The sequence below is a fragment of the Spea bombifrons genome, chromosome 1, assembly GCF_027358695.1.
Source record: "Spea bombifrons isolate aSpeBom1 chromosome 1, aSpeBom1.2.pri, whole genome shotgun sequence".
NCBI lineage: Eukaryota > Metazoa > Chordata > Amphibia > Anura > Pelobatidae > Spea > Spea bombifrons.
Window position 1 is genome coordinate 135,586,202 of NC_071087.1, and position 21,307 is coordinate 135,607,508.

The 21,307-nt window shown below is 38.5% G+C and overlaps 1 protein-coding gene and 1 long non-coding RNA gene across 4 annotated transcripts in view; both read right to left on the reverse strand.

Annotated features, from left to right (window-relative positions):
* FER (FER tyrosine kinase) overlaps positions 1-21,307 on the reverse strand; it is a 73,401-nt gene that overhangs the window by 36,547 nt on the left and 15,547 nt on the right. For all 3 annotated transcript variants that reach the window (XM_053474376.1, XM_053474384.1, XM_053474390.1), the window contains 6 exons: positions 20,063-20,200; positions 19,649-19,768; positions 18,803-18,925; positions 18,239-18,428; positions 2,149-2,241; positions 103-306 (listed from right to left, as the gene is read on the reverse strand). In XM_053474376.1, coding sequence (XP_053330351.1) covers positions 103-306; positions 2,149-2,241; positions 18,239-18,428; positions 18,803-18,925; positions 19,649-19,768; positions 20,063-20,200 — 868 coding nt within the window. The remainder of the gene's footprint in view (positions 1-102; positions 307-2,148; positions 2,242-18,238; positions 18,429-18,802; positions 18,926-19,648; positions 19,769-20,062; positions 20,201-21,307) is intronic.
* LOC128504393 (uncharacterized) lies at positions 13,259-14,319 on the reverse strand. The gene is made up of 2 exons (XR_008355452.1): positions 13,350-14,319; positions 13,259-13,316 (listed from the first exon to the last, which is right to left on the reverse strand). It is a non-coding gene; the product is annotated as an uncharacterized LOC128504393 (long non-coding RNA).

Genomic DNA, 21,307 nt, shown 5'->3' on the forward strand with positions numbered 1-21,307 from the left:
CACATCTCAAAAGGTACCATGTCGAGCTGAATAAGATTGAGTGCGTTTGATTCTATTATTTATACGACTTATTAGCAAGAAGAAGAAAAATCACAAACGTACATCGGCAAACTGAATGATAAAATGCCTCCGCTGGGAGTCTGAAAACACAGAAAGGACATATTCACCGGGTTTCCCATGGCTTTCCCGCACCAGGAAGTCCCCCTGTTGCTTTAGCAGTTCCTGCGCTTCCACCCGTGGAATTGCACCGTGATACCAGTCCTGCTCGGACAAGGGTTTTTCGCTGGCAGATATCACGTCAAAAAACTAAAAACGCAAACAAAGCATTTGGTTAACAGACACATAATAAACCACACACATTCACTGCCCATGCTCTTACCTCTACAAGGGGGGCTTTGTGAATACTCGAGAAGATTGCGAGTAGGCTGCTCTTTGCCTAACGTATCGGTTTGTCCTATTCTCACACTTAAAGGGGAACTTCATTAAAGTAATTGATTAGAACTTAAGACAGCTTGTGTGTTTTTTGGTGTTTCAGTCAGTAATGGTTGGGTAGATTCTTGGTTGGAAAGCCTATAGAGACCTCTTCACTTGATGGAAGGTGAGATCTGTGTCGACAAGGGCAGAGCCACCATATCAACATCCTAGACTGACCTGTCCTCCATATACCCATCGGAAAGGTTGCAAGATCGGCTTTCTACAAAGGGGGGGCATGTAAGTAAGCAAAGGAGGAGAGGATCACGCCGACCCCAAGAAAGATAAGTAAAGGTGGATGCTCACAGCAGTACAAGCGGGTTTCTAACACCTTTAATACCCGTTCCATCCTTATAAAAGCATCAGACCAGCATAGAGGCATCATTAAAAACAACGCGGTGTATTTCATTTTGCAAATCATCCAAATATTGTGCAGTGCTAAAACCATGGACTACGTTTGTTATATTGTTTCCAACCCTTTCCGTGTAACACTGATTGCACTTTTGTTTATTACCTAACAGTTAAAATTATACTGTAACTTTTCTTATCGGCTTTGTTCCATTTCTGTTCTGTTAATTACCGGCTTCATACTGAGCGGCTCACATTCGCTGCTGCAAAACAGCCCACGGGTTTCATTTTAACTACAGAAAAAAAATGGGCTTAGCCTTTTAAGCAGCATAAAAAAAAATGTGTGAAGAGGTGGTATGAGAAGTAAATAAACAAAATAAGAGCTCCCGTCTGTCCACTTAAAAAACCTTCCTCGGAGCAATTTCCATTTCACCCGTTTCCATTTCACGCAGACATTAGATATTTTAAGCTGGAATTGCCGGATTATGAGCATAATGTTCGGTGGGCTGCATACGGAAATGTAAAGAAAACACAACGTGATTCAAAAGAGCCAACAGCTAGAAGCCACACTAAAGTTTTTAACCAAAGCCTGGAAGAGCTTTAGCATGAAACTGCTGTACTAAGAGAGATCCCGGCACTGCATAAATGTTTTTATCGGTTTCATTTGTATTTTTATACTAGCCTGTAAATATGAAGACATATCTACAGATCTATGGATGCGGTGCGCTTACGGTGAGCAGAAAGTGACAGATGTGCCGAATGAAAACAAATAAAATAAACGTGCCTTTATTATGTGCGGCAATAAAAGAAACGGATGCCAATATGGATATGATGTAAACAAAACCTGCTCTGAATTCACAAAATGTACAAACTTTCTAAAGGTCTTGGGGGATTTGCTGCATATATCTGCCTAGAATCCCTAATCAACACTAGGGGGGATTTATTCATACTATGAAGCCCACGTGTCGAATGAATGTATTGTAGGGCCTAAATACAGCCTTTAACTAGAATAAGAAGCAGAACTCAATGCTCACCCTAGGCTTTCATAGACTTCGCTCCCCACTCTCTAGCCCAGAGTGGGCTGTGAGCAGCACCATTAACTGAACATCTTTAATTTGAACAATCAATTTCCTTCCCCCTCTCCAATCATCAGTTATCAGTATTCTCTCTCTCTCTCTCCTATATCTCACGAAGCAGAAAATTCTGCCACCACCCTCACCTTGCAATCTCTATTATGTTTACAATAAACTTTACAACTTAACAGTGTCTGCTGTAGTGTAAACATCTGGCGAACATTTAAGAGTTAAAAAAGACATTGTATGCACTTACAGATGACGAACCCAGCATTGATTTTGGAGATCTTATAATTCCAGCTATGGAATGACGTAGCGTATCAAACTTTGATATTCTCTCTTTTTTATCCTGTAAGAAGAAAGAAAACAGAGTCACTTCTTAAATGTTAAAAACATGCTTACGTGACTTTTAGATTTGTATAAATACGCTATACAATAAATTTCAGTTAGAAACATATGCCATAAATATTATTTATCGGCGATAGGACACCATCACCTTTAAGACAGCAAAATAACTTTTCCAGTCTTTATTATTCATGGTTCTATTTTAGAATTTCACTGTAAATTTACTCAATGACGTTAACCGTAATAAAGCCATAATTTCACACACCCACTGCTTTGACTGAATCGTGCCCACGCTTCTATCGGGACCCGATAACATGTAGACATACTGCAGTGTATTCACTAGTTTGCTGGATGAGGTTGTAATTTTAACTCATCGACTTCGCAATGAATTAAGGAGGGCCAAACCCAACGAGCTTCAACCGCGAGAATTACTCGACTGGCCCCGTACATTGCAAAACTGGATCAGTGAACTACACTCAAGTCAGTTTACCCTCTGAAGTATGCATTAGGCAGGGCCACATTCAATCTTCTACAGGAGAAACCTGCCAGAGTGGGCCTTTTTATAAAGTGCAAGTCTCCTGCAAACTCCAGTTTTAGTGAATTTAATCCATAATGTCATCCAAAGTAAATTCAAATGAACAAAAAATATTGTATATGTATTCAAGGCAAATAATACATATGTCTACTAAACTGTGCTTCCAAAGGTGAGTAGAGCATTTGTTTTCCTAGCTTTTCACAAAATTCTTTTTTTTGTACGTTAAGCCACATTAAACAAAAAAAAAACAAGCTTAATGTCACACATTTGCTATGTAGGAAACCAAAATCCATGAAGCTTCTAGGTTAAGCTTGGGAGATAAGCTCAGGTTGGGCAAAATGATGAAGCAAACGGTTGCACATTTTGACGCATTAAGCTACATGAAGTTATTTCAAGGATGTCACCTAGAATCACACTAAAGTTTTACTAAAGTGATTAATGTAATTAGGAGAGAGGGCAATTAGGTCAAAATCTCCGAGTTGTAATTAAGTAAGCCTCTTTAGTAAAAGCGAGGTGTGCCACCTGTTTCACATTTCTAATTAAATTCCTGAAACTAAAGTGGAAACCATGATTTATTACAAAGCCTAGCCGACAGGTCGTTTATTAGAAGGAAGAGATGGACTAGTCAGTGCTGGTGGCACTTTGAAGTTTCTTATGCGAGTTCTTAAATATGGCTGCCTAGACAAACTCTGTATACGTGCCAAACCAAGCGGGATACTTATAGAGACAGAGGATCCACTGTATAGTGTTACCTATGGGAACTCTATGCTGTGGTATAGGGACAGTTGGTAAGCATCAATAGCATCAGAAGCATCAATGTTTTATTAAAAAATGTTACTGCCCCTTTAAAAAGGAAACCAAAGCTAACATCCATCTGTAGCTCAATAACGGAAGCTTCATCTTCTCATACATCAAACGTGAAATTACACCAACGCCGCTGAAGGTACCAACTTATGGATCAGACTACTTTCTCGGATGAAACAACAAATTTATACGGGAAGCTTTTATGATTGATATGCCTGACATTTAAAGTTTAGGATTTCTCTTCCCTGCTATATAACTGGAAAGGGACCGTTTCAAATTACATTCTGTTTTGTGAATTTACTGGTCTGTGTATTAAAAACATTTTTTTTTTCTTTGTATCAGGATGTCATAACTATTTTTTATAGTTCGGATATATAGAATTTTTGGTAAATAACAGTTCTGTTTCTCAGTGAATGTTGGGGGGAAGAAACCTTCATCATTTTCTTCTCAATGTATAATCTATTCTTAAAGTTCCTTGCAGTTCAGGAGAGTAAAAACTGAAATACTACTCTGTGATATTGTGGTCTTCCGAAGAAACAAAGGTTTAAGGTAAACATTGTTTTTTATCATGGGTTTTAATTCCATTCATTATATAAAGTAATCAGAAAAAAGCTCAACCTTTGCGCCCCTAAAATGCCTGAACCGGCAGCCTCCTACAAAGCAATTTACAGCAGAAAAGAAAACCTTATGTATGCATTTGGAAAGCACACATACCACATACTATTCCCATTGCGCAATTCAAGATGCCCATATACACAATAAATACGGGTCCCTCCGGGGTTAATATATTTCATAAAACAGAACAGTACTGGATGAGGACACGAAAGTGCCAATAGAGCTATAACATCGTATAAACGTGAGCGAGCACTCGGCTATGAACACACACATTCAACAATATTAAATCAACGCACACAGTCAGGGTGCCAGTTTGTCATTATATACCTATTGAATATACTAAGTCTTATAGTACAGAAAGCTCAATTGTCAGTAAATCCAATCCCTACCAACCACATGATTATCTCATACATATACTCAAATTACGACACCTATATTTATATATTCTTCAGAATCATAAGGATTTATACATACATACATACATACATACATATATATATATATATATATATATATATATATATATATATATATATATATATATATATATATATATATATATATATATATATACACACATATACATATACACACACACATACCTCTCTATCAATATATAGATATACACACAAATTATATATTATATATTTTATATATATATATATATATATAAATAAATAAAATCTGATGTTACTTAAAACATAAACTGAAGCTAAGGAAAGCTTTTTTTTTTTTTTTTATAAAGATGCATCTGGAGCAGCATTTCACACGTGATAAGAAAATAGTTTCTAAATTTATTGCTCAAGAAATTGTGTTGTTGGGGAGAAGTATTCTAATAGCTGTGCCGTGTCTGTGCCAAGAAGCTATGTACACCATAAAACCAATTATCTGTAAATTAATTAGTAACTAATGTTTGCTAACGGGCCTCTTTGCCAGCAGTATTCGAACATAACTCAGCATTCCAAGAACACAAGGATGAAATATTTGGCCAACAAATGTAGAAACTGTGACTTTAAAGAGAAATTTAGAGCTAGATGCGTGTAATTAAATAAAACGTTACAAAAAAAAGCACAAAACTCTTAGTCTAGTAAAATGGATTAACTACAGCGTTTTGGGCATTATTAAATTAACAAAAATACACATGTATTTTGTTTTTCAATCAATTTAATGATTTTGGGGGATATCATGTTGAAAATAAAGGACAATTTTACATCTGCAAAGCATCTGAAGTAAGCATTACTGGTGATCTGTAGCAAAATCTCCATAATTGTTGACTTGCTGGTCTTTTCCCTGCGTGACGACTTGGAAGGCAATCAGAACCAAATCAGATTATACATACAAGAACGGCAGCAAGAGGAGCGATTACAGGTTTAAAGAAGCAATATACATGTAGATTTATAAATACATAAGAGGTGGCATTGTAGGGGGCTAAATCGCCATGTCCGGGATATTAGTACAAGGTCCATACATGCAGGCACCATCTACAGAACGATTAGCATGTGTGAAGGATAGTCTATGGCTCTTCTGGACATGACTGAAGTGAGTCATATAATGAGAATTCATTTTTGTTTTCATTGCATGTACAGCTTGGTGTAACAGGACTAGATATCAATGAAACACTCCCTGTAAAAGTTTGCAATGTCATCAAAAAGCCATTAACTGCACTCCCACTTTAAAAATGTGTTGATCCAAGTCATCAAATTAACACAATTGATGTATTTAAAAAGGTCTTTTTACAACATCTAGAAGCTTTAAGTTAATGAATGACATCTCAACATCAGCTCAAGCCACACTACAGCAACTGGAATAGCCCTGGCTGGTAAGGAGGGGTAAAAACTGTCTCAAATGCCTCTTTCTTTCTTGCTTGGCCCCTCCTGGTCAAGGAAAAGGTGGCTTATGCCATATCGCAATAGGGTCACGTATCTCCACTATTAAGACACATGTTCTCAGTGCTTACTTGGAGTTCAATCCCTTAATGGGACACTACAGAGATCATATGTATTGTAATGATAGCTGCGTGGTCCATCGCATATTGTCGCGGTGTCCCCTTTTACAAAACGCATGAGGATATTCTATACATAATTTCCCCGGCACGGGTGGTTTTCTGTGCAGGAAATGTGCTCGGCCAATCAAATCACACTGAACATTATATACATACCTCCAGCGCTGGTTTGGCAAACGCTGCCAGCAGGTTCATATCAATGTGCGCAGAAAGTGCTGTGTTAGATTTCAATGGAACAGCTTTCCTGCTACAGCTTCAATCAGCCAATCAATAGCAAGGCTCATCAGACCACTGAGGAGGAGGCCAGCTGCAGGGCTGCAGCTTCTGCAACAAGTGTTGTTTTTTTGTTTTTGTTTTTTAAGAATTCAAAACATACTTTAAATTCTGCTTTAGCGGGATTGTAAAGGAACAGTAAACTGCCCTTTTAAATATTGTTCATTTTCAAAATAGAACAATAATTACATAATGCACTGCACAGGTTATTACGAGCAAAAGTAACATTTCCCGCTGTAGTAGTTAAAGCAAATTTCACCTATAATCGTACATATAGGCAGCACACAGCATTCAATTACTTACACTTCAATGGCAGGAAAAGGTTACAACCTTCTCCCGGGCCGACTGTATTTCACATTGTGCGCTTATTTAAAGAAAAAATATTAAATATATTCATCACACCTTGTTAGATCGCTGGGGCCTCCGATAGATCTAAATGCCTGACAGCCAAGGTAATTATCATTTCTGTGCAGCCGCAGCAGATAGTATGAAAAATTCCCCACTGAAAATGCACACTATAGCAGCAATTACCTGTGGCTAGCAGAGATGCGTCTCCTCTGAAATCAGTGCATTTCCCTTCAGCGTTTATTGATTCAGACCACGCGGGGTGATTAATTCAGATCAACATGTAGCCTCATATCATTATCGTGTCTATTAGAGGTGCTCATTCTTCCATATCACTGCTAACCGGCACGCAAGGTATCTGGTGCTGCAGAACGCTTCGCTTTGTAGCCAAATACGCACAACGGACAGCAGCAGGGGGTCCGAGGAGATGCATATTCTGCAGAATGCCCCATACATTTGCAAAAGGGACAGCATGTAAATTTAAAGGGAACGCACATTTATGTGTTTGATGAGCGGGGTGTCTCTAGCAGATTAAATAAACATTAATAACACACGTCGCAACAGTAGAGATAAGCTATCTTATTGGTGTGTGGCACGAGCCGAGACTTTCCTCCAACGTAGTAGGTTTATTTTATATAAATGGTTGCGAGTGCTCGCCTAGTAGATCTGACAGGCATAACAGAGCTAGAACACGTGTCCGATAAAACACAGTTCTAGTTTTTTGCATAATATAATATTTTGATGGAAGCTCCTCTTCAAAAGGGAGAAGTCAAACGTCATATCTTCATATAAAGTTTGCAACGAGCGTTTCATGATCCCGGCTTCCTATGCTCGTCATTCAGTGAATCACGTTGCGTTCTAAATGGATGTGTTTAGAAGTATATTGGCAGCTCACAGTAATATGTTTCCCTTGGGTTCGGAGAGCAATTTAAGTAACATTTTACAAGCCATATACTTTTTTTTTTTCTATCAGCCCTTGAAGGAGGGTCAAATATTCGAGAAGATTAAAGCACATGCTGTGAAATTCAATGTGCATAAGCCACAGTGAAAGGGAAAACGAGATCAAAAGCAAAAAAAAGTTCCATTAAAATCAATGGAAGGCACACAGCAACCAAGCAAGGATCTACAGTGTTGTGAAGTGGATCAGAAAAGATATCCACATTGTCTGTCACAGCGTTCAGTTCATTTTAATTGTACATGAGAACCAAAGTTTTGGATGTTATTAGTCAATATAACGTGGACGGGAAAAGCAGACACACAGCTCTCTTTCAACGCAGTCTGGACGCTCACTGGAGATACGTCTCGGCTAAACGCACCCTTAGTGTTAAATTCATTTAGTAGAACAAGCAGTTTTTACATCTAAGAAATGACACTTGCACAAAATTTTACTAGAGCCATCATGGTTCAACCAAGACTGTCGGGGTTCATAAACGAATCAGACATCATGTAATAATCTGAGATAATGTCACTGTCCTATGTTGAAGCCTGGATATCCAGAAGTCCCAGCATGATGTAGCAACAAGACTTGTAGTACATTTAACATACCAAATCATTTATTTATTTAAACAAAAATGCATTTTTTCTGTTTCATTAAAAATTACAAAATGCTGTAAAAAATAAAATTATTTGATGCGTATGTCTGCAAGGCTGATGTTTGTTTGTTTGTTTTACACTAGCTATTTTGAAAGCTTTTGACTTCTTGCACGCAATGTTGTGAACGAGAAGCACAAATACATTGTGAACAACAACATAGTTTAGTGCTTATCAATAGCAATAGTTATGCCTATCGTGAGAATGTTCTGTTTAAAAGGGGAATAAATTCCATTTATTGTGATTATGTTTCTAAGCAATTAATCTCTACAAATTTAACAAAACCATTAAACTGATGGCTTTTGGCAGCAACACCCTTAACCCCGATTTGACAGCTACTGGAGCTTTTTTTGCGTTGTTGCTAACTCACTAAATATAATTTAAACAGGGTTCATTGTGAATTCTGCAGGAGAGCACTCATCAAGAACATGCTACAATCAGTTATGAAAATGCCCAGCACTCTTGGCAGAAGAGATAATAACAATGAAATGGAGATCAAGACACCCACAGATGCTTGTCTCGTTCAACTATGGTCTTTCGTCATTTAAATATTGGTTTTTAGAGCATTTCAATACATTCCAGTCAGTGAAATTGATTCTACTGACACCAATTAACCGTAGGATCGGTTGCATGGTTGTCTGTATATACACAACAAGCAAAGTAAATGAGACAGACACGACAAGCACACATACAAAAAAAAATGAAATAATCTTCAATGGGACAATTAAGTCAACCTTACAACATTGGAAACAACGTAAGGCAAAGCACTGGGTGACAGAAATCTTCAAATATAGATATTTCAGTGGTCACATTTATCATCAGGCATTCTGATGTTACCCCAAGTTTCCCACACATCTCATATCCCTCTTTCTTTCCTTGATGATGTCCCTCTTTTCTAGGACCTTAGCATGTTTAGCAAGTATCAGATTTCTACAGGTCTAGAAGACCTTATTCATCTAAAGGAAACACCCTGTTGCATCAATGGAAATGGTCACAAAGTCACTTGGTTAAAATCTTAGTCTAAAACTGAAATAATAAAAAAAGGAATCTTATTAAACTTTGTATTCCTTTCACCGTTGAGAGGATGTTATATCTGAAATAAAAAGTTATCCAAGAACACCTACTACCACTTGCAGTGTTACTTTAGTTCAGGGCTTGATAAACTCTGGGCGTCAGGTGTACGTTTTTTTGTATGGCACAGTACGGGATTAGCATGAGTGTGTGTGTGTGTGTCAGCATATAGTATATGGTATCAGCATGTGTGTACATGAGTGTAGAATGTTAGAGCGTGTGTTACTGTAAGCATAAGTTACTGTATATTTTAGTGTGTGTAAATGTATGTTAGTATATGGTAATGCTCACAGAAGCCCGGGCGCCAGGAAAATAAAAACATGATTGGTGAAGAAAAAAAAATGCTGGCTCCTAACTATTTACGCTGGCTCCTAGATGTTTTAGTTTAATATTCCCTTACATTATTCAGATTTGCATTTAAAAAGATCTGGCAGCCATCAAATGTGCATCCAATGCATTTCATGCAAATGACCCATTAATGCAGATGGCAGATCAGTCCAAATAAAAAGCTGGAACACATCTGCCACCATTGCTTCAACCATGGAGTTTATCTACAAAGCTGTTATCACAACAGTGACAGCAACGTAAAACATATGAAGCAGCAGCAACACGGCTACTTCCACATATAGCAAAACAGGAAAAAAATGTGCACATGTACAAGTACATGCTATATAAGTATTAGAATCAGAGATAGAGTGGAATGAAACAGTCCCCTGCAGCACAAATTACTCCTTATAATTCAACTTAAATACCCAACCGTCCATGTTCATTAGATATCAGGTCCACTAGTGCCACAAATACCTTGCGTTATTTATCGTAAGGTAAGATCATTATTTAGTGTCTCTGTATATTTAGTGCCAACAGATTTCATAAAGGTACAATAAAAGCATCTGTGTTTAGCAGGATGCTGTGTAAAAAGAACTAAATAGTTTGTTTACAGTAAACAAACCAGAACTTGCCTAATGGAAGGTGAATTATTACGAGACTGCATTTAATACAGGAACAGAGGCACTTGACGAAAATAATACTGAATTCACACACTCTAAATAAAAAGAATGAATTAAAGCCTAACTTTCATTAACAAGCCATAAGAATCTTAGGTGTGTGAGTGTGTGTGTGTGTGTGTGTGTGTGTGTATAGACAGTCATTCATACTCAATATTGAAAAATGCTGTTAGTTTGGGGGAGGAGAGGTTGACAAAGAACTGTACCAGTACCAATATCAAACACAGGCAATGACGAAGCAAGGTCATTTGAGCATTTGAGATTACAGAAATCAATAGAGATTACTCCCTTTGCCATTGAGAAGATATCCTGTAACAGCAGCTCAGATAGCAGCAATAACATAATAGGTATTCATAAGTGACTACAATGCACAACATACATACATGCTAGGGAATCTATTTGTGGAGTCTGATCGCAAGGATTCCTGCACAAAAAAAACAAGGAGCTGGTATTACCAGAGTATATGGAAAAAAGAATGTAGAAAAAAAACAGGAAAAAATAAAAACAATCACTAACTTCTCAAACATTACAATGAAAGTAAAACATACACTATATGAACAAAAGTAGGTGGACTCCCCTCCTAATCATGGAGTTTAAGTGTTTCAACCTCACTGCTTGCTAGCAGGTGTATAAAATGAAGCACATAGGCATCTCCATTTCCATAGACCAACAATGGCAGTAGAATGGGTTGTAATGAAGAGCTCAGTGACTGACATTGGACTGTCATAGGATGCCACCTCTGCCACAAGTCAGTTTGTGAATTTTCTGCCCTTCTAGATCTGCCCTGGTCCATTGTAACTCCAATTATTGTGAAGTGGAATCATCCAGGAGTAACAGATCAGCCACAAAGCTGAAGTGCTGAAGCGCGTAGGGTTTAAATATCTCCTGTTTGAAGCATCTCTCACTAGAGTTCCGAAATGCCTCTGTAATCAACATCGGCACAAACGGTGTGAGTCACGAGCTTTATGAATTGGGTTTTTGTGGCTGAGCAGCTGCACACAAGCCATGTTATGTTTGGTGCATGACTGTGTCCCAGTGCACAAAGCAAAGTCAACAAATGAGTTTCATGAGCTTGGTGTGGAAGAACTTGACTGGACCCTACAAAGGACCATGACTTTAACCCCACTGAACACCTTTGGGATGAACTCGAACAGACATTGCGAGCCAGGCCTTCTCATTTGCCTGACCTCACAAATGCCCACAGAAACACTCCACCATCTTGTGGAAAGCCTTCCCAGAAAGGTGGAGGTTATTATAATCACAAAGGAGTGATTAACTCCATATTAATGAACATGATTTTGAAATGCGACGTTCAACAAGCTCATACAGGTCTAATTCCTAATTTCAGGGGCATAAAATGTTGTGCCCCTGATGTAGCATCATGTAATAATTTTTATGCTACAGTGCATGGGTTACATTTTGTAGCTTTATGCCATGATTTAAGTTTCTTTAGATGTGTCTTGTGGATTACTTATGCAAAAAAACCTCTGCACCCAATTAAATCGCTTAGTAGAAATTGCTTTCTATTGATTTAAATGTAGCTTTCTTAGTGGTCCCAGTTGAGAATCCATGATGAGCATTAGTGATCATTAAGGGAGTTGAACAGCAAATCATGCAGGTTTAACAGCAGTCAACACCAATCGATGTTCAGATGTGTAACCCAATAAAGAATAGGAATGCATGCAATCACTGAACAAGCAAAAAGTATTTTCTTGTCATGTGTGTCCATAACTATTGAATATAAAAGGGTTAAGACATAGCAAGATGGTTACAAAATCACACTCCGAATAAACATGTCTAACTAGTGAGAGCTAAAGCCAGACTACGGACTACTATGAAGAGCTCTGTATGCGATCTGACAGTGAAAGCACTTTCTTAGAAGAGACAAATGGATGATTTTGCAGTCGGTAATCATTATTCAATTGTTCTCACGCTGCAGGGAGTCTGTGAAGCAAGACATTGAGTTTGGGGACTGTTGGGAGGGGATTTACTTTGGAAAGGTTGGGGTGACTGTTTTGATGATAGCGTTCCGTATGCAAAGAATATACTCTTATTCACCGCAATCAGGATTCTCAGACAGATGGGGAACTGTAACGGAAAAGCCACCATCAGCCTTGTGACTTTCAAAGGATTACAATGTGGTATGATTAAGGTTACCAATTATCACATTTTCATTTGTATGCATCTGGATATATGTAACATGTTTAAGTAACTGCTATACAGTTTTATATGAAAGCTGAAGTGTGGTGGGTGCACGCTTTACATACGTCAACATAAAATATTAAAAGGGACAGTTTATTTTTGCAGACAGCGCCACTACAGAAGAATGCATTTTAAAAGTACTTTGAGAGTAATCGTCTGCGAGTACTTTAATATTCATTCTTGCACGCCGGCCACGGGGGGTTAATGGGGTGGACGCTGGAGGGGCAAGCACCGGTATATCAGGTGCACAGACATACAGAGATACATTTGCAAAATGAAGAGCATGAACATTTAATGGAGCCACGCACTGAAGTTCCCCCTTTAATATTTCCCAACATATCTGAAGTCGATGCAAGTCAGTGGGGTTCACAGCACAGGCATTTTTTTTCTTTCCGCCGGGACAAAGGCACCTAATAAGTGCCAAAAAGAAATGCATAAGCCTCTAGTTGCTCAGTGTTTCATTTATTGTTGGCAAGGAGTCATATTATGTTTTTTTTCTACAGCACAGATACCATTTAATCAGGAATTCAGGAACATTTCAGCTGTAATATATTCAGATTTTTGGTTAAGACAGCACTGCTTGCTTTACGTTTATGCCAACATTGTGTTTTTGGGTTTGCACACTGAAAAGGCTGTGGCTTTCATTGCTCACATATTCACTGGACATTTACACCAGATCTTAAATTTGATTTTGGAAAAGTATACAAGTATGTATTTTCAGACTAAATAAGGGAGTTTGACTTGTTCTGAGAATAAACACACTTAAACAATAAAAAATGATTCCATTTATAAATTTCCTCCTACTAATTCTGCCTTTAAACACCCACTCAAAACCCAGAATTTCATCATCTGCATTTTAGAACGAAGCCACCTATTGCCCTCACCTTCAAGATCTTTGCAACACTGAACATCTCAAATCATCTTCATCCAAGAGTCCTTCACCTTCTGTCTCAACTTCTCAGACTCTTTTTTTTTTTTGCTTGTAAATCTCATGTTTGTTCATGTTATTGTTAATTTTGGATTATTTTGTTGTAAAAGAAGCCAAGAATCTGCCAGTACTAAGCAGTAACAATAGTAAATGGCAAGTACAACCACTAAGGTCTGTTTCTGTTCAACTACCTCTATACTGACCTAAAACCAGCACAATAAAAGCTGGCTTTGCACCAAAAAATGGGGCATCTTATTTGCTTTACCTCTCCTTGCAGCTTCAGGGTTCCAGAGTAGTTTTCATTTGTCAGTCTCAGCAACGTCTGGACAGTTTATTTTGGCAAACATTAAAAAAGGAAATAAGACCAAGCAGCTTAAGTTGATTAAAACCTGTAAATTTTATTTACATCCATTGGCTTTTTATTTTCCCATCCCGTGGCTCTACTCGATGCCATTTTTTAGCTCTTCACTTTTTACTACTAGTATAACTTGGTTGAAATAGAAGTGAAGTCAAGTGAGAAGGTAAAATGTGGAGATGAAACCTGCCAGGCTAGCCAGAAGATGACGATTTTGTGGCCGTGAAGACATATGATGGAAGAATCTTGATTGAACCCATACAAGGTTTTAGTGTGCTTTGCTTCAAAGCCGCGTGCTATATAACAGCTCTGTCATCTGAGGACTATGGAATACTATCTTAAGAAATTACTAAAGCAGGTGCACTAAAAAATACAAGACTTGGTTGTCTTTTTTCTTTTATGGGTGGAAATGCAGACAGAGCGATTTCCAAACCCAGAGCTCCATCTACTGGAGAACAACAAATATTTTTTTTTCCCAGGAATATACCAAAAGCAGGCAGCTGACAAAATATCATTCTTGCGCCTACACACGCGCTAGAGGAGAAGGGAAGAATACCCTCTTGGTTACGCTTGTTTCATCACCGATCAGGGCATCAGTGAGGTAAAAGCATCCATTGTTTTAAACAAAATCTCTCCCCCAAAAACTACATATGATGTGCAGTTAACAGCTGCATAGAGGTAGATTCAGATGTTAGGGGTGAAATGGCGTGGATACTGCGTAGAAAAAAACAAACCTGATTAGCCAGCGTTCCATAAGGTCATACAAATAGCATAGACCGTCATAAGCGGTGCTGGAGTCATGTGATCGGTGGCATCACCAATTACATGTTTTAAAAAAATAAAAAATAAATAAAAAAAGCACTTCTGTCATCAGGGCACAAACTCTCCTCAGTCATGAAAGGGATTAAAAATACATTAATTTTACACCTCAGAAAGAGAATCAGAACAATAGAATGAATGTAGCTCCTGTGTGCTGGTAAGCGCCATATAAGCAAGACCCATGTGTTGTTACTAAACTATACCGCTTAAACAATATGTATGTTATGTATGTATGAATGCTTGTATGAAGAAAAAACAAAAAACCTTGTGTGTATTCCATAGGAAATCCCTCCTCGTGCCCATGGGAAACCATTACTTAACTCTCTGCTGCCTGTTATATTATCCCGGCACTATTGCCGATAGTTGTTGATTAGAGAAAGCTTTGAGTTTTTAGGGGCAGCGGAGGCAGTAGAGATCTTGAGAACATGAAATTGTTTAGATAATGCTGGCTCTGCATAACGAACACAAGCGTGCGGGTGTATAAGCGCAAATATATAGAGGGCAGGTCACACTGATCTGAACTTATTAACCTCCACCATGAAAGTATGATTAAAGTGCTGCAAGAACGTTTCACTTCACGTGTACAAATCAGAAAAGTGTTGATTCCTCGTGATGGCTCCTTGTGGAGGCGTCAGAAGGCCATTCGGGACGCGCATGCGCACTACGCCTTGTGCACAGACACCAGGGCGGATTTTTATTGATCATTTTGTATATGGCCCTGAATAACTTGAAAAACCGAGCGCATTGTAAGAAATCTCCCACATTTCCTCTGCATTACACAGGGTCAACTCAGCCCTTTTTTGAAGGTTGCCCTAGATAATGCATAGTGATAAGAACAAGGCCCACTTTACCTAATGTATCAGTTAGTCCGTCGTAGCGCTTTACAAATACAAGATAATAATAGCAATAATAAATCTGTTATATTATATGTATATTCAAACTCAATGCGGAAGGCACCCTAAGTGTATGCAAACATACTTCCTCACTGCAAATGGGCAGAGAAAGATATTAAAGCTTTTTTCTCCTCGTCATATTACGTAGAAAAAAAAAAAGAGCCGACACAGAATCCCGTGTCCAAAATCCTCGGACCTTGCATTGGATTGAAAACGGTGCTCTAAGAGACAGAACGGCAGTCTAACTGGAGTTAACCAAACCTGTGAATACACAGCTAAACCAGAACAACTATTCGGTGGTACAGAAATACTTTTTGTTCTACGGTTCGCTTTCAAAATTACTGTATTTCATCTTCAAGAATTTACATTTTGTGACAAAACTAGTTATTCCAAAAAGGCCATTTTCATTTGCACAAAACATCATCTTACATATGAAATAGGAAACCGATCACAACTCAATTATAATAGGAACAGCTACGTTAATTGCCAGAGGCTTGTTAAGGTCTGGAATGTTTCGATATGTTATTCACGTATTTATTATAGAAAGTGAATTTTAGGAAAGGACATTGGTTGTCCTAATTATCTGCCTTAAGGGACCACAATACGCTACAGAGCTGATGAAAGGCCTTTCGTATCTACGTGGCGGCCAGCATTAAATTGAAATGGCTGCTTGCCTAAAGTGTGCGAACAATTACACTCGGTCTCCCCTGAAAATATAATAAAACTGCAGAAGGCACAATTAAAAACGAGCATAAAACCAATTTCCAAAGTCAAATGTATAAAAACAGATTTAGGAATAATCACTCCCAGGCAGGATTTCATGAACGCAGATGTGACGATACCATTTAGAAGCGCAGACACCAGAATCCCCCGACCCTTCCCCAAAAATGACAATTAGTAGAACTAAAAAGAAAAGAAAAAACCCGGCAAGTTTAATAACGGAGATGTTAAATCACCTCTCTGTCAGATTACTGCTCACCGTTGTCTTAGGTTCTCACGTAACATAAGAAAGACAATAAGATCGGTGTTTGTTAACGGGAAAAAAGCCACAACCTGCAACAATTTAACCAAAAAGGTAAAGCGCAAACCCATGACTGAAGCCCAAGAACATGTAGATCATACAGCAAGATAAATGTTATCAGGAGGAACCCTAAAAAGGTTTACGCTTTACAGCATTTGCACATAAATCTGTCCACAAGGTATTACTCTACCTGCCAGAAAAGAACGTCCCTAACCGATCGAGTGCAAGCAGCCATCGACTCCTGAAAATGGGTACATAATGGAAAGAAATGTATTCCTCCCAAGGATATTACTAGCCTGAGAGGCAGGTCACCACATTAACGAGCCATATTACCAACTAACACAAAAACATCAACACTGTAAGGAAAAAAAACAAACGCTAACAAAAAAACATAAGCGAAGGCCTGTATCCTCTAGATCAGTGGTTCTCAACCTGTGGGTCGCGACCCCTTTGGGGGTTGAATGACCCTTTCACAGGGGTCGCCTAAGACCATCGGAAAACACATATTTCACAATATATAATTACAGAATTTTATGGTTGGGGGTCACCACAACATGAGGAACTGTATTAAAGGGTCGCGGCATTAGGAAGGTTAAGAACCACTGCTCTAGATGGTTAGCTTGGGTGCAACAGGACAAAGAATGCTTTACTTTTACTGTATAGTGTTCTTGGTTTTAAAATCAAACTCGTCTCATATTGAGGATGCAGTTGATGAAACGTGTAAACAAGCCACACCAAGAGCCCTTTGGCACAACTTACACATACAGGAAAAATTATTTTACTCAACATACAGGAGTGTTCAAACACAACATACAGGAGTGTTCAAACACAACATACAGGAGTGTGCAAACACCACATACAGGAGTGTTCAAACACAACATACAGGAGTGTTCAAACACAACATATAGGAGTGCTCAAACACAACATACAGGAGTGCGCAAACACAACATACAGGAGTGCGCAAACACAACATACAGGAGTGTGCAAACACAACATACAGGAGTGTGCAAACACAACATACAGGAGTGTGCAAACACAACATACAGGAGTGTGCAAACACAACATACAGGAGTGTGCAAACACAACATACAGGAGTGCTCAAACACAACATACAGGAGTGCTCAAACACAACATACAGGAGTGCTCAAACACAACATACAGGAGTGCTCAAACACAACATACAGGAGTGTTCAAACACAAATACAACATACAGGAGTGTTCAAACACAAATACCAGCAGTGGTGGTGATTAAAAGTTTCTGCTGGTAACTACAAATTATTAGAGTGATGCCAAGAAATTTGATGGCAGGTAAGAACCATTTGGCCCATCTAGTCTGACCATTTTTCAAGATGTAAAGGCTCAGGTCTTAATCACCCCTTGGTCTTGTCTATGTAGTATAGCTTTATGCCTACGAAATGCATGTTTAAAGTCCCTTGCTGTAGTGGCACGTATCACTTATCCATCATCCTATCAGTAAAATAATATAAAAACTTCTAACAAAGTTTTACTTCCTAATACATGACCCACTGCCTAGAAGTACTCACCATTGAAGTGACAGAACGAGCATCCTCCTCGTAATTAACTACTGGAGGAGGCTCTTTGCCATCATTCTCTTGCACTTTCTGATCTAGCAGCTCCTTCTGAGCGGATATTTTTGCCTCGGTGCACTTGAGCTGTTGAATGGTCTGCTTGAGTTCTTCAAGGGCTTGCTTTTGACTTAGCAAAAGAACAATACTGCAAAGAAAGAAGTACATTTTACGCGCGTGTCAGGACTGGAAATATAAGCTGCTTGTTCTGCTCACCATAACCATACTGAATCTGCTGCTTACAGCCAGTCTCCGCTTCACACGTATGTGCCAGGGAATATTGCTCTAATGATATACAGCATGGAGAATAAATCTCTTAATTAGTGATGTAGCATTCAGCCCCAAAAATTGTATATGTTATATTACAGATCTCTACTCTTTGTAAGCTGTCGGAGGACTGGAAATGAACAAATGATAACGTTCTAAGTTGAACACGGCTCGGCTCTCTATTATCGGGTTGGAAAAGGTTGCAATCAGGTGGCAAGTCTGAAACCCACATACTAAAGTTAACCAGATACCTACTCTGATTTCTTCTCACAAGTGCTTGCAGATTCTTCTATCTTTTTTTGTAGCTCAGCCAGGAGTTCTTCCTTACTTAAAAGTGACTGCTGTGTCTGTGCGAGCTCTTCGGATGCCGTTTTTAACCTGCAAGGCAAACGATGATCAATTACCAGTATTAGTGGACAAAAACAAGCAAGCGTGGAATGATATCGCTTGTAAAATATAACTTTTAAATAAAATCAAAGCAGTAACTACTAGGAACTTTTTAATTCAATAAGAGACTTGCTGTGAAGAACTATATAATCACATACTGTGTTTCTTCACACATATACCGTACATTATAATATATGTTATAAAATACATAATTTCCATTGAAATGCAACCTTTCAAGTCTACTCACTATGGGTCAGGATGGCCTGAGAATATCACCTAACATTGGGTTATTCAAATAAGGGGTTTAAAAGGCCAACTGGGGACCACTAGGCAGGAAATTCTGCTTGGGTGCCTCGTAACTACCCACCTCTGCAAGTCTCAGTGAAAAGCAACTTTCAATCTTAACGTAACGATTCTGTCGCAATATTCTGTAAAGATTATTTTACAATGAATAAGGATATAACCTGCAGAAAAAAACTGAAGCCGGCAGCTGCTCAATGAAAGGCAAATTCACAAAGGACACTCATGTGTCTAGTAATTTGTAGGCTATTAGAGTTTAGCTTCTCAGAATCTCTGGTGTACTGCAGAGGTAAGAGTTCTCTGTTAAGATGTCCTACTCATCTCAAGGATGGTCAAGGGCCTGTTTTACTTGGTACCAGGTGATGTGTTTAAAGGAAGGATTCCGGATATAGGATAATAGTATAAATGACTCACATAGCATTTAAACTGTCTGCCGTGAGGTTGTTCCACATGATTTCGTTAGCCTGGAGGCTTTCGATCTCCTCTAGCAGAGACAAATCAAATTCTATACTGTGTTCGTTGTTTTCTGGTGACCTGTTGAAAACAGTCCATAAAAAAAAAAAAGTGTTGATCTTGCCTTATAATTCTATGTCCAGCAAACAGTCATCAAATACATACTACACCCAACAATAACAGCAGCAGTTAGTTATAACTATAATGGGCCTACCGCTTGCTTAAAATACATTTGCTTCTAGAAAAAGTAAAGCATAATGTGAACATCCCTTCCGAGATGTCCTTCAAAACCTGGAAAGGTAGTTTTATGTTTTTGCTCCAGCAACAAAGTCACATTATTTATATTACTAAGCAAAAAAGTATTAGTTTGCCAACCTGTTTTTCTCAATGAAACTTTCATACTCTGTGCTTGGATCTATTTCTTCAACACAGGCCTCGATCTCTTTATGAACAGCCACAATTTCCTCCGACACAAGGCTGGTGATCTGGCAATATTCATCAAATATTCCTTTCCTGCAAAAATAAAAGTAGAAAGTGGAAATGAAGTAAGAAACCAGAACCACCTCAATAAACCAAATAAATTATAACCTTTAGCCTGTAGTAAAACTAAATCACTCAAATTGAAATATTGTTATTATTATCTTTCATTTATATAGCGCCAACAGTTTACGCAGCGCTTAATACAATTCATAAATTCAAGGGATATGACAAGACAAGAATTGACAGACTAAGACAAACCGATACATTTGGTGGAGAGAGCCCTACTCGCAAGCTTACAATGTTCTGAATATATATTTGTATACAATATGAAATATTTAATATTCTGAAAAATTCAAGATGCCATTTTCCCACTCAATTAGCCTGTTACAACAAAATTACAAATGGGCAGATGGCCGGATCTCCTGCCCAATATATAAGAGGCTGGGTTGCCCTGGATCACCATTCTTACCTTTCTCATAGTGCTTTGGAATAATGCAGTACAGGTAAATGAATGAATGATAATAAAGCATAAGGGTTCAGTGGGTTATGACTATAAAAAAGCGAATTCTTGGGCAATGTTATAACCGCAGAACAATGCCCATAGAAATAAACGGAATATTCCCTGTGAACGCTGTGCACGTAGTAGAATCCCTGGATAGAAGTCAGACTGTCAGGTCTGTAGAATACAGAGTGTTTTATGAACCGTACCAGAAATCCAGAAAGAGGGGAAAAAATTTCTCCCTGCCGACTTGTGGCCGCACTGCCAATATCACGCACTATTTTAGCTTCTATGAGGGAGGCTTTTTTCTTTACCCACATACTGCCTATTTTTTAGCAGAAAAACAATTATCTGGAGGGCTGTATGATTTAGGGACCAGGCATAAGCTTTTAGGAACCAACTCATTTTGATTTCAATATAAGACAAAAGTATATTGTTTTTATGGGGGTTTTTTTTATATTTGCTTACACCTGGCCTTATCCCTAAACAGTACACTGCCAGAGAAACAGGTGCTCTGGGTGCCATCAGTGTTTCATTCACACTACACACAAGCTTTTACGTCTAGACTGAGCACTGCAAGGAATGAAGAAAAGGTTGTACCGTGGCGCATGATGCTGGAAGACACAGGCTGTATGTTGTTA